The 12,778-nt window shown below is 50.9% G+C and overlaps 2 protein-coding genes across 2 annotated transcripts; one reads left to right on the forward strand and one right to left on the reverse strand.

The window, feature by feature from the left end:
* Positions 1 to 753: 753 nt before the first annotated feature.
* LOC125724965 (sex hormone-binding globulin-like) lies at positions 754 to 6,022 on the reverse strand. The gene is made up of 9 exons (XM_049001466.1): positions 5,800 to 6,022; positions 5,535 to 5,698; positions 4,420 to 4,517; positions 3,624 to 3,813; positions 3,291 to 3,458; positions 2,916 to 3,075; positions 2,279 to 2,439; positions 1,596 to 1,803; positions 754 to 1,142 (listed from the first exon to the last, which is right to left on the reverse strand). Exons 2-9 carry the CDS (start codon positions 5,631 to 5,633, stop codon positions 1,000 to 1,002), a joined length of 1,227 nt encoding a protein of 408 aa, XP_048857423.1. The 5' UTR covers positions 5,634 to 5,698; positions 5,800 to 6,022; the 3' UTR covers positions 754 to 999.
* Positions 6,023 to 9,867: 3,845 nt separating this feature from the next.
* LOC125724913 (uncharacterized) lies at positions 9,868 to 12,472 on the forward strand. The gene is made up of 4 exons (XM_049001379.1): positions 9,868 to 9,886; positions 9,954 to 10,397; positions 10,470 to 11,237; positions 11,526 to 12,472. Exons 1-4 carry the CDS (start codon positions 9,868 to 9,870, stop codon positions 12,470 to 12,472), a joined length of 2,178 nt encoding a protein of 725 aa, XP_048857336.1.
* The last annotated feature ends 306 nt before the right edge of the window (positions 12,473 to 12,778 follow it).

Raw genomic sequence — 12,778 nt, forward strand, 5'->3', positions numbered from 1 at the left:
AAACCAGCAATCTTTCAATTACAAGTGTGCTTCCCTCACCATTAAGCCACCAGCCAATTCATTGCACCCCAACTTCGTTCTTGGGAGGCAAGTTAAGTAGCCAAAACCGCATTATGATCTTTGCATTCTTGGCATTGAGAAACACCTAAAGACTTGCATAGTGTCTGGAGCCTTTATCCCAGGAACCTGAAGGCACACGGAAGCCTAAATTTATGTCTAAATGCTTATTGTTTTGATGGCTTATTCATTGCTGGTTTAGAAAATGGATATACGTATGCATTTATTTGGTCATAACTGACATTAATCTTTCTAGGACAAATCCTGAAATGTTGAAATCTACTGTATTTGTTTTTTAGAAATACGTAAAGTTAATATGTATGTAGAAATAACAGGATCCATTAGGAGGCAGCAGTGAGTAATAGAGAGGGCCATAACACAGGTGCATTCTTGTGGTCGGAGCTATGATTAACCAGGTAGAAATGAGCTCATGTCGCAGAAAACAGCAAGGAGAGTCAGTGGTAGTCATGGGGCCACCTGCATTATGGCGTCATATGGTGTGGAGCAGCCCGTGAATGTTAGAGATGAATTCACTAACAGGCTATTGATGAATCCTCCTCTAAGAGTGCGACATCACTGTTCCAACCCCCAGCAGAGGCTGCCTGGGCGAGGAATCACTGTCCTGGCTTCATTTTGCAAATTGTCTGACCAGAATAAATACCATGTCGCTTAGACATGATGGAAGTGAAGAGAGAGTTTTGACAATTTAAAAAAGTATGAACTTTATTTGGTTAATTATTTCTACAAATATATTTTTGGTCTTTTTATGTTACTGTTGTTTATTATTAAGGTAAATCATTTCAGAACCTTTTTTAGTACACTTTGTTCAGTATTAAGCCAAGAAATATTTTCTTCTTTTCTTTATTCCTTAATTTTTTTTTGATGAACTTATTGCCGTTGTGGTTTGACCCGGAGGTCCCTCACTCTGTGGGTGGGCACGCGTCAGTCTGAGGGGCCGGGACAGCTGTGGGACGTGACGGAGGCGTGTGTGTACAGGGCCCGGTCCAGATCCACTTCCCGGTCCTGGACTTTAATCTTGCCTATGCAGCCGTGTAAGTACTCAGAGCCGCTGTGGAGGGAGCCACCTAAAGGCGACAGTCAGTAATTCTATAAAAATGGAACCATACTGTTTACATACTCTTCATTAAACTTCAGTTAATCGCTGTTAAATGCACCTGAGACTGTTTGCCTTTCGAAGGGATAGATACATACAAACCACACTCCCCCCCCTGGCAAATATGGCACTGATCTAATGAGACCACATGTATCTCCAGAGCCACCTCAACTCATTTCTGGACCCTAAGCAACATTTGATTAAGCTAGCTGTCCTCAGTCATCAGACAGACTGATCGGATAGGGGCGCCCCCTAGTGGCCGCTGGGGTCTAAGCAGCCACTGAGTTCGCTTATGCCTTTGGTTGGGAATTTGTATCAGAATTAACAGGTGAAGAGATCCCAATGTACTCCTAAAGGCTATTATGAGACCCCAGCTAATTATCAAAGATTAATAAGTGACTAAATGACCTCAGTGAGCTCTTACCCATCACCCCCCCGAAAGCCAGGAACAATCCTTTGTCCCACTCTGCCAGCCAATCCTGTGGGTCGCCCGGGGGTGTTTGCTTTATTATGAAATTCGTGGTTCCGTAGTGGACGTCGATCTGGTGCCTCGAGAGGTTCAGGGACAGAGAATTCTCACCCGCGACCAGTGGCATAACGTGAGTCAGTGTGTCCACTTTTATTTCCAGTTGCTGCAAGAGGAGCAGAATTCATACTATTATGGACGACATTTTCTACGAGAATCTCCACTTACTCAGTCAATGAGTAAGCGCAAGTTTAATCATTTATGTAAGGACAACATAATTCATCAAAGCCAGAAACGTCACTTTTACTGTAGAGCTTGAACGTTATGGCGCCCCTGCTGGTTCAAAGTGGAAATGCTATTGTCTGACAGGCATCGTATTGTTTTGAGATGTGTTATAAGTATAATGTACCTGTGTGATCTACACTGCAGATTAAATGTGGAGTTGTAGCACTGTGTTATCGTGGTGGGTTGTGAGGGAATTCTGTGGTCTGTGATATGCCAACATAAGAGGTATAAGCTACCATATTACTAAACCAATATGATTGTGTGTGTGTGTGTGTGTGTGTGTGTGTGTGTGTGTGTGTGTGTGTGTGTGTGTGTGTGTGTGTGTGTGTGTGTGTGGTGTTTGAATCTATATGTACCTTTGTCTGATTTCTGACAGTGACGGTGACCAGGGACTTATGGCTTTGGGTTTGGATGTTCAGGAAAGACCCAGTCCAATCCTCCATGTGTCCTTCCACTTCTACAATTATGTTGTCCCTGCTCTGTGATGGGAATGGGGGGGGAGGAAGAGAGAGGGAGTCTGGGGTGGAGGTAGAAGAGGGTGGGTGGATGGATGGACCAAGGCAAGGCTGAACACATTTTAGTAGCCAGACATTAAGGAGGAACTTAGTCTTTGTGTAAGGAGTAACTCAAGTCAGAATTAAATTGTCACACTACAATGTTTCATAACCTGGTCCTCTGGGACCCCCAGACAATCCATGTTTTGCTCCCCCTCAGCTGGGAGGGAGCAGAAATGTGGACTGTTTGGCAGGGAGCTGGGAGGGAGCTAAAACATGGTCACTGAGGATCAGGTTGAGAAACACCTCTTTGTACTCCAAAGTTGTACTGCTTGAAGTTCTACAAACCACATTTCTCTTGCAGATATGTAATTTTACCAGTAATCATTCACCAATAATTTTACCAATAGCATTTTGCTCTCCACTTGCTTCTAAGTCAGAGTTATCATGAGCTGCACTATACTGCTGCTTGTGGGACTTAAACTGAAGTGTGTCTCACCAGAGGTGTTGAACACCACCAAGCCTTCCCCCGAAAAGTAGCTTCCTGGTTGAATGTCAGGAAAACAGGAGTAAGCGTTTGGGTCAAGGTCCGCCACCCACGGGTCACTGAGGTTCAGCCAGATACCCCGTCGAATGCAACCGTCCATCGCCAGCACCAGCTGGGGCCATGGAAAGATCCAGAAAGAGTAAGAGTAAGATGTGTAATGGCTATTTTACATCAGCATACAGGAGAATGCAGGGATGTGGTGAATCTGAAAAAAATCCCCCCTGAATCCACAAAGTGGACATAATAACTGAGGCCCCATCTACAGCCGAACGATCTGATTGGCAGTCGTAGTGACATGTGACAGCAAACGGCGAATGTGTGACTGACCGGTTCAAAAAGCTCTTTCTCTTGCCTCAGCATCCTGCCCAGGGAAAGGCGTATCTGCCCCGTCATGTCGCCTTGTACCCTGGCCAGTGGGGAGTCAAGCCCTACCAACAGCGCCACCTGCTGGTCCACCTCCAGAACCACAATCTTCCCCTCACTGCGAACCTCCAGCTGTTAAGTGGCAAAAGTGGCAGTTCTGAGTTTTAAGAGCTGATTTAGTTACTTGGTTAACTGAGTACTAGTTTGTAGTTTGGACCCAGGAAAGTGAGAAGAGGAGAAGGCAGAGAGGACGGAGGACAGAATCAGCTATGTGTCTCGATGGCCCCCAGACCCTACCTGATGCCACTCTCCGTCGTTTAGCCTGGGGCCCCCGGACACCATGCTCAGGATGTCCGCCTTCTTGATCTGCATTTCGGGCACGCCCCCTCGTAGCACCAGCACAAACCAGTCAGCGCCCCCTTGTGTGTCCCCATAAAATACCAGCCCCTCGGGGTCCAGGGTTCTGAACTCAAAAATGGACCTGGCACTAAAAAATAACGCGAACAAAGGTCAGGATTGGAGACCTAGCTGCCATTGGATGAAATATTCCAGTAGTTCCATCATGTGACATCTCTTCTAGTGTTCCCCCCATTTTCATTGGCTGTGAGCTCCGTCAATTGTATGCCCAGTTTCCCCAAATGCATGTACGTGATTCAACTACGATTTTAGTAGTTTTCAGAATTGCAGCTATGATTATTGTCAGTTTGAGAAAATATCCATCCATCCATCATCATAACTACTTAATCCCAACTGGGGTCGCGGGGGGAGACCGGAGCCTTTCCCGGTAACAACAGGCGCAGGCAGGATCCAACCCTGGGCTGGTGCCAACACACCGCAGGGCACACGCACACAGTTAGGGGGTGAACTTAGAGTCACAAATCAACATATCCTGCTCACTTTTGGACTGTGGAAGGAAACCAGCAAACTCCACAGAGAAAGTTCCTACACTTGACCGAAATCAGGACCTTCTTGCTGTGAGGTAGCAGCGCTAACCACTGCGCCACCATGCTGCCCATTGAGAAAATATGCTTTTTTGAAATTTTATACACTTAATGGAAAGGTGCAGTGACAGCCTTCAGGGGCTGAGGCTTACCTGCCAATGCCGGTGAGGTTGATGTTGGCGTGTATGAGGGGACACAAGGAGCCGCATCTCCCTCCCAGATGAATCAGTCTTTCTGCAGACACCGGTTCCTGCCATCACACAGAGGCAGAGACCGAAAGCCCATGGGGTCAGATTCGAATGCCGGAGAGCGGGAAATCGTCACCTGCCTCTCAGTGCATGCCCACACACATGGATGCAAACTTTTTATTCATCCGCCAAGGGAGTTTTTAAGCCTCGCTTAATCTACGTGACAGCATGGCTACAGCGAGCGGATGTAACACCATGTAGTTGGAGGACAAACCAAATGCAAACATTTGCTGTTTACGGAACGACCCTCCAACCCCCCCTGGGGGGTGCAAAGTCTGAAACCTTCAGGCCATAAACACGGCAGCTGTGTGACGGACGCCTGCTGCTTTATGACTGCACTGTTGAAGCAGGCCATTCACCACTCAAGAGGCCAACGGTGTGTTAACAGTAGCATTAGCGATAGCGTTAACAACAGTATTAGCCACAGCATTAGCGTTAGCAAAAGCTTCAGAGATAGCATTTGGCGACAGCATTAGCATTAGCAGCAGCATTAGCATTAACGCTAAAAATAGCATTAATGATATTAGCAGGATTTGGCATCGCCTTCCCTTCCTTTCGGAGGCATTTTGGACTTTCTACTGGCATGATCCCGAAATCATGAGGAGGACCTGATGAGAGAGGCTTTTTGCCGCTAAATGTTGCTCCATCCATGGTGTTAGCTCAGTCAGTGGGTGGATGACACGATTGCTCCACTGTAGCCTGACCAGACTGAACTTAACTCCCTTTCAGCTGGCACCTGCTATGGGTTATGGTTTCCTGCCCATTTCGTCATGCTCTGTGAAGCACAGACCAGTCCCGAGACCTTCTGCCCACTGTAAAGCCTGACCCGTGTCCCAGTCACGCAGGGGTGTCCTAAGAGAGCACAGTAGGCAAAGCGACACTGCCTGGCTTTTAACGCGTACAGATCATTTCCATCTATTCCATCACAGTGGACTTTCGCTCAGTCGAAAACTGAATTCATATCAGCGGGAAGCACTGCTGGAGTCGGGTCCGGTCGGTCTATGCGGGGGGTAACTCACCCTTCCTTTGCGTCCATCTCCAGCATCTGCCCCCTCCACCCCCAACCTCAGCAGCCAGACGACACCCACGCAGCCTAGCAGGGCCACTTTAAGAACCATCCCGTGGAGATGTTCTGCTGCTGTCCTCAAGCTCCAGGATCCCTTTCAATTCTCTGGAGATCTTCCTGTGCATAGGATTTAAAAACAAAATGGATCGGCATGACTCTCCCTTTGGGTCTTTGCTACCCTACGCAGAGAGCACTGAGGCCCATCTCCGGACTCCTACCTCTGAGCCTTGCGTTTTCTCCAAAATACAGAAAGATTGCAGCAGTGTTACAGGGGGTCTGTCCACAGCAGCAGCACGAGCATGAATCTGACTGCTGACGGTGCCCTTTCCCCCTCTAGGAGTGTCACAGTCGACTTTAGATGATCACTTTTAAAGTGTTTTTACAGACACCAATCAGCAAAGCAGGATCCATTCAGCCTGGCAAAGCGTCATCCCCATTGGTCCTCGTATGCAGAGCGATATTAGTGCCAAGTGAGGCGTCACTGACTGTTTGCAGGGTCGCTGTCCTGAGGGAGGTGGATTTTAGCCTGAACCTGGCTGTGGTTCAGGCCCCCAATAGCTGCGGATGACTGGTGGAGCTGTGCCTTGTTTTCTGGAGGGAAACCTCCATTGATTTCCTCGTGAAACACACTTTCTCCAAATCTCCATCTTTGCCCTGCGGTTTCTGGTGTCCAAAGGACTTGTGGGAGTTTTACTTACACAAAAAAGTTCTGAGGGTAGAAATGAAAATGATTGGTCCAGAGAGATAACCAATTAGATTGTAGAGGAGGTGGGTCCAAGCAACTAGAGGAGGCGGGACCAACCAATCAGATGTTTTGGTCCCGCCTCCTCTAGTCACAATCTGATTGTACAAGCTGATCTTGGATATTTGCTGGGCTGTTGGTTGCGTGAGTCAAGTGTTTGATGTTTTTTATTTGCTTAGCAACAGCATTCAGGCTACCCACCCCACTAACCCACGGCACCAGATATAGTGATTCAGCACAAAATATCTTGAGTTATGAGTTTGGTTTCCTCTGCGGAGCTGCTATGTAATGCTTATCAATAAGCAGTCTGCATCCACAGCTCTGATGTTCTCTGTGGTAATGCTTGCAAATTAATCTCCACGCCATCTCCACAGGCCTATACAAACGCTCCATGGTCCTTGTTAAGTGACTTTATAATGGATATGGTTATTCAATAAATTACATGAGATATGAAACATTTTATAATAGGACTGGGACAGATACAGGAGAGACCGGGTTGACTCGCGGGGGGAGAGCGCTGGTGTGTGCTTGGAGATGAACCGCTCCGTTCACTCGCGACTAATGTGATTTGGGGGACACGGTGTGCCCAGTCGCCGATATTAGGTCAGCTGCGGGTGAAGATAGTCAGGCAAGTACAGGGGAGGGGGTAAGTTTATGGGAGGGGGTAAGTTTGCCCATAGGGAACCGCGGAGTGTATCGCGCATTGAGAGCTGTAACTGTACGGCGGTCTCTGGAGGAGGACGGGGAGGCTGGTATTGCCTCACTCCAGGGGAGTCACCGTCCTTTTCAGCAATTACCTTTTGGTGTGCAGATGCAGTTTTAGCCGAGTGTTGCAGCAGAGTTTGCGGAGAGTGAATAACGCAGGGCGATTCTTTTTGACACGGAGTGTAGTGCTTATTTACTCACTTAGAGTGTGTATTGCAGATTGTACATGGTGTCGGGTGTGATTGCATGCTTCGCTGTGTACAGGTGGGAGGTATCACCTTCTATTGCCCTGAACTGTCACCTAGGAAGGGTTGTAGCCCTCAGATGTAATTATTAATAAAGGATATTATTTATGGCAAATCTATATTATTCCATTATAAAACTAAAATTAGCTACATCAATGTCGTTGGGGTAGTTTGCAAATCCAGTCTATTTACAAGGTAATAAAACTGTTACATATATGTTGTGTGTGCAGACTTATCTCGAATTGAAAATCGCACACCAGCCAGCTGAACGAACTAATACGTTCTAATTTTATACAGGAGGTCTGGGCTCAGGGGAATTGCAGGAGCTCATCACAATGCTGTTCAGAAACACCGTCATTCAGGAGGTCCAAGACAGATTGGACAGCCGAAACGGGGCATGTAGTGTGACCTCCTGTGCGATGGGGGGCGCTGTGTGATTCAATGGAGTAATGTGCTGGGTTTGTGATAAGAAAATCAGGGTGGATTCAAATCTCAGGGTCGGCAGAGTGATTTCATTGCTGGGCCCTTGAACAAAGCCCTATTCAGTTACTGCTGGGACTGTCTGTATACCGGTAAGGAGATGGAAACACCTTAATGCCTCACAGAAGGAACAGTAAAGCACACATATAAGGACATAAAGGGGAAGCAGGAGACGGGTTAAACTAATGATGCCCTGAATTAGTGTGAAACTTTGTTACCTGACTCCCTCCCACCCCTAGGGGGAGCACAGCCACGCCTTGTTCAGGAGTATACGCTGTATGAACACCGTATGAACCGCGCTGTGATTAAATTAATTTCTTAAAAAAATTGCCGGGATTATAGCAAACGGTGTGCGCCGACACCTCGCGATGTGCAGTCTGTGTTCCTGATTATCCTCGCTTTCTATTCCCTTTCTCAGTTTTCCGTCCTTCATACTGCACAATCATTAACCGCAATAGCGGTCGCTCTCCGCTACCTGGTTCCTCTCGATGATCCCGCGGAGGATCTCACTGTGTGGGAATCAGTACTCGCGCTTGGCACTTACAGGGGGAACGAGTCGAGTACCTTTCAGGCTGAGCATGCCTTACGCCGGGCATTGCGTGTGCCCGCTTTCGCATCTGCCTCTGGTGTGACACACCAAGGCGTGTCCAACACTGGGCTCATCAAGAAAATGTGTCGGGGGTTGAGAGGAGGGTGCGGCTAACGGCTATGTGCTTGTGGGTTTGTATTATTTATTTTTGGTTCATATGGTTTCTTTTTGCTCTGCTGGTGACATTCTTAAAGATGTGTGTCTTCAATTATCTACATTCACATCTGAACTCACATGGTTATGTTTACATTCTGGACCTTTGCACAAAGACACTTTAATAAGGCATCTTAAGACACTTTTTCCATGCATACTTGCACACCATACTTCCGCCACCTAATTTCAATTTAAAAGAAAATTTCTATTGTACAGTATATTTCTATTTTTATTTCTATTTTATGTACAGTATACTTCTATTTTTACTTCTATTTTATGTACAGTATACTTCTATTTATATTTTTATTTCTATTTTTATTCTAGTTAAGTTTTAATTTTTCTATCGTATTTCTTCTATTCATATTTATTTCTTACGACAAGCTTAATTCTCTTTTATGGTCACTGGCGGTCGTGTAAGCATTTCACTACATATCGTACTGTGTATGACTGTGTATGTGACAAATAAAATTTGAATTTGATTTGAATTTTTTGCAGCTTAGGACACTATGTTTGTGCTGGTTCGAATCTTCGTTTTAGGGACCATACTTTTCTTTAAAAAAAAAAACAAACCTTTGGTTGTAATCATCTGCTCAATAAAATGAAATCAGCTAAAAGTGATCTCTCACTGAACCTGATTAGTAAGGCTCTGTTTGCATAATTGGTATCTGAGTCTTTTATCCAAAGTGATTCAAGTAAATTAGATTAAATCACTTGCCTCCTTAAGTGTCTGAATGCAGATGGAATTCTGCGTAAGGAGGGCTTTTCTTTAGTGTGACTTCAGTTTTTTTTAATGTCACTCTAAACGATGAGGTGGAGATGACACCCCCTTCATAGTCTGTGTGGTTGGGAACACAAGTGACCGCTCCCCCCCCCCGGGGCACGCAGACACTGGCATTCCAACCTTTCTGAAACCATAATGGTGAAGAACATTGGCGATCCTCCCCCACGTCTAAGCAAGGGCGCCGTTCTCTTTCTGTGACGCACACTCATGTTGCAGCACGTATCCTGTGCTGTTTGCACAATCGCTCCTGTCGGTGGGCGATTACGGAAGTTGTCCTGAAACCACGGCCAGATCCAAGACGCGATGTCATCAGGGTGGTTCTGCGGCCAGGCGCTTTGGCTGAATCGTCCTGACGGCGCGACCAGACGCTGGCATGAAGCTGCCAACTTTAACCCCGTCCGGACCACTTAATCAAATTATACTTTCAGACGTGTATTAGTTGAAATGTATTACATAATGTTATTATATTGACTTTATGGAAATTAACATAAAATTTGAAATAGATACAAACCAGAATGATTAATTTTTGTGGAAAACGTGGAAAGTTTCCTTACTAGCTTTGCCCGATATATGCATATATATGATATATGCATGGGAATGCAGAAGCTGGGTGGGGAAAAAACGGAATGTGCCTGAGGTGCCTTTACACCACCTGATCTGAAAACGAGCATATGCAGGAAGCTGGGCAGCCCAGAGGGAGAAGCCTGACGGGACTGGCAGCTACAGGCCCCGCCCAGCCGGCGACTACAGGCCCCGCCCAGGTGACGGCTACAGACTCCACCTAGTTCGCAGCTACAGGCCCCGCCCAGCCGGCGGCTACAGGCCCCGCCCAGGTGACGGCTACAGACTCCACCTAGTTCGCAGCTACAGGCCCCGCCCAGCCAGCGGCTACAGGCCCAGCCCAGGTGACAGCTACAGACTCCGCCTAGTTCGCAGCTACAGGCCCCGCCCAGCCGGTGGCTACAGGCCCCGCCCAGGTGACGGCTACAGACTCCACCTAGTTCGCAGCTACAGGCCCCGCCCAGCCAGCGGCTACAGGCCCCGCCCAGGTGACGGCTATAGACTCCACCTAGTTCGCAGCTACAGGCCCCGCCCAGCCGGTGGCTACAGGCCCCGCCCAGGTGACGGCTATAGACTCCACCTAGTTGGCAGCTACCGGCCCCGCCCAGCCGGTGGCTACAGGCCCCGCCCAGGTGACGGCTACAGACTCCACCTAGTTGGCAGCTACCGGCCCCACCCAGCCGGCGGCTACAGGCCCCGCCCAGGTGACGGCTACAGACTCCACCTAGTTCGCAGCTACAGGCCCCGCCCAGCCGGCGGCTACAGGCCCCGCCCAGGTGACGGCTACAGACTCCACCTAGTTCGCAGCTACAGGCCCCGCCCAGCCAGCGGCTACAGGCCCCGCCCAGCCAGCGGCTACAGGCCCCGCCCAGGTGACGGCTACAGACTCCACCTAGTTCGCAGCTACAGGCCCCGCCCAGCCAGCGGCTACAGGCCCCGCCCAGCCAGCGGCTACAGGCCCCGCCCAGGTGACGGCTATAGACTCCACCTAGTTCGCAGCTACAGGCCCCGCCCAGCCGGCGGCTACAGGCCCCGCCCAGGTGACGGCTACAGACTCCACCTAGTTCGCAGCTACAGGCCCCGCCCAGCCAGCGGCTACAGGCCCCGCCCAGGTGACGGCTACAGACTCCACCTAGTTCGCAGCTACAGGCCCCGCCCAGCCGGCGGCTACAGGCCCCGCCCAGGTGACGGCTACAGACTCCACCTAGTTCGCAGCTACAGGCCCCGCCCAGCCAGCGGCTACAGGCCCCGCCCAGGTGACGGCTACAGACTCCACCTAGTTCGCAGCTACAGGCCCCGCCCAGCCAGCGGCTACAGGCCCAGCCCAGGTGACAGCTACAGACTCCGCCTAGTTCGCAGCTACAGGCCCCGCCCAGCCGGTGGCTACAGGCCCCGCCCAGGTGACGGCTGCAGACTCCACCTAGTTCGCAGCTACAGGCCCCGCCCAGCCAGCGGCTACAGGCCCCGCCCAGGTGACGGCTATAGACTCCACCTAGTTCGCAGCTACAGGCCCCGCCCAGCCGGTGGCTACAGGCCCCGCCCAGGTGACGGCTATAGACTCCACCTAGTTGGCAGCTACCGGCCCCGCCCAGCCGGTGGCTACAGGCCCCGCCCAGGTGACGGCTACAGACTCCACCTAGTTGGCAGCTACCGGCCCCACCCAGCCGGCGGCTACAGGCCCCGCCCAGGTGACGGCTACAGACTCCACCTAGTTCGCAGCTACAGGCCCCGCCCAGCCGGCGGCTACAGGCCCCGCCCAGGTGACGGCTACAGACTCCACCTAGTTCGCAGCTACAGGCCCCGCCCAGCCAGCGGCTACAGGCCCCGCCCAGCCAGCGGCTACAGGCCCCGCCCAGGTGACGGCTACAGACTCCACCTAGTTCGCAGCTACAGGCCCCGCCCAGCCAGCGGCTACAGGCCCCGCCCAGCCAGCGGCTACAGGCCCCGCCCAGGTGACGGCTATAGACTCCACCTAGTTCGCAGCTACAGGCCCCGCCCAGCCGGCAGCTACAGGCCCCGCCCAGGTGACGGCTACAGACTCCACCTAGTTCGCAGCTACAGGCCCCGCCCAGCCAGCGGCTACAGGCCCCGCCCAGGTGACGGCTACAGACTCCGCCTAGTTCGCAGCTACAGGCCCCGCCCAGCCGGCGGCTACAGGCCCCGCCCAGGTGACGGCTACAGACTCCACCTAGTTCGCAGCTACAGGCCCCGCCCAGCCGGCGGCTACAGGCCCCGCCCAGGTGACGGCTACAGACTCCACCTAGTTCGCAGCTACAGGCCCCGCCCAGCCGGCGGCTACAGGCCCTGCCCAGGTGACGGCTACAGACTCCACCTAGTTCGCAGCTACAGGCCCCGCCCAGCCGGTGGCTACAGGCCCCGCCCAGGTGACGGCTATAGACTCCACCTAGTTCGCAGCTACTGGCCCCGCCCAGCCGGTGGCTACAGGCCCCGCCCAGGTGACGGCTACAGACTCCACCTAGTTGGCAGCTACCGGCCCCACCCAGCCGGCTGCTACAGGCCCCACCCAACCGGCCGCTACAGACCCCATCCACTCAGCGGCTACAGGTCCCGCCCTCATCTTTCCACCCCCCTAACACGCATCCCCACCTTTTCCCTAGAGTCAGGGAGTGGGTGAAATTGAGGGGGGAGGGGGATGTTTGTGGCCATTTGTGTCTGTGCCTGTTAATCGATAAACAGAGCCACTCACCGATTGATACCGTTAAAACTATAGATAAACTAACAAGATATCAGTGTTTGGGGGGGTGTCCAGGGCGTCGCGCCGCTGGTCTGTATTTGTTTATTCCTGTTAATCTAAGGAGGGGGGTTTTGCTCCTAGCAAACAGGCCATTCCTGCCGGTGGAGAAACGCCTTTCTTAAGCATGAAACAAAAGCCTAACTCTCTGCACTCCCCATTCCCTCCCCCCCTCTCTCTCTCTCACCC

Source organism: Brienomyrus brachyistius, unplaced genomic scaffold, assembly GCF_023856365.1.
Source record: "Brienomyrus brachyistius isolate T26 unplaced genomic scaffold, BBRACH_0.4 scaffold58, whole genome shotgun sequence".
Taxonomy (NCBI): domain Eukaryota; kingdom Metazoa; phylum Chordata; class Actinopteri; order Osteoglossiformes; family Mormyridae; genus Brienomyrus; species Brienomyrus brachyistius.

Coding starts and splice junctions, on each gene's coding strand:
- LOC125724913 (XM_049001379.1), top strand. Junction 10,398..10,469: donor TGGCTACAGGCCCCGCCCAG/GTGACGGCTATA, acceptor GGCCCCGCCCAG/GTGACGGCTACAGACTCCAC. Junction 11,238..11,525: donor TGGCTACAGGCCCCGCCCAG/GTGACGGCTGCA, acceptor GGCCCCGCCCAG/GTGACGGCTACAGACTCCAC.
- LOC125724965 (XM_049001466.1), bottom strand. CDS start 5,633: ATGGTTCTTAAAGTGGCCCTGCTAGGCTGCGTGGGTGTCGTCTGGCTG. Junction 3,814..4,419: donor AACCTCACCGGCATTGGCAG/GTAAGCCTCAGC, acceptor GTTATTTTTTAG/TGCCAGGTCCATTTTTGAGT. Junction 3,076..3,290: donor AGAAAGAGCTTTTTGAACCG/GTCAGTCACACA, acceptor CCATGGCCCCAG/CTGGTGCTGGCGATGGACGG.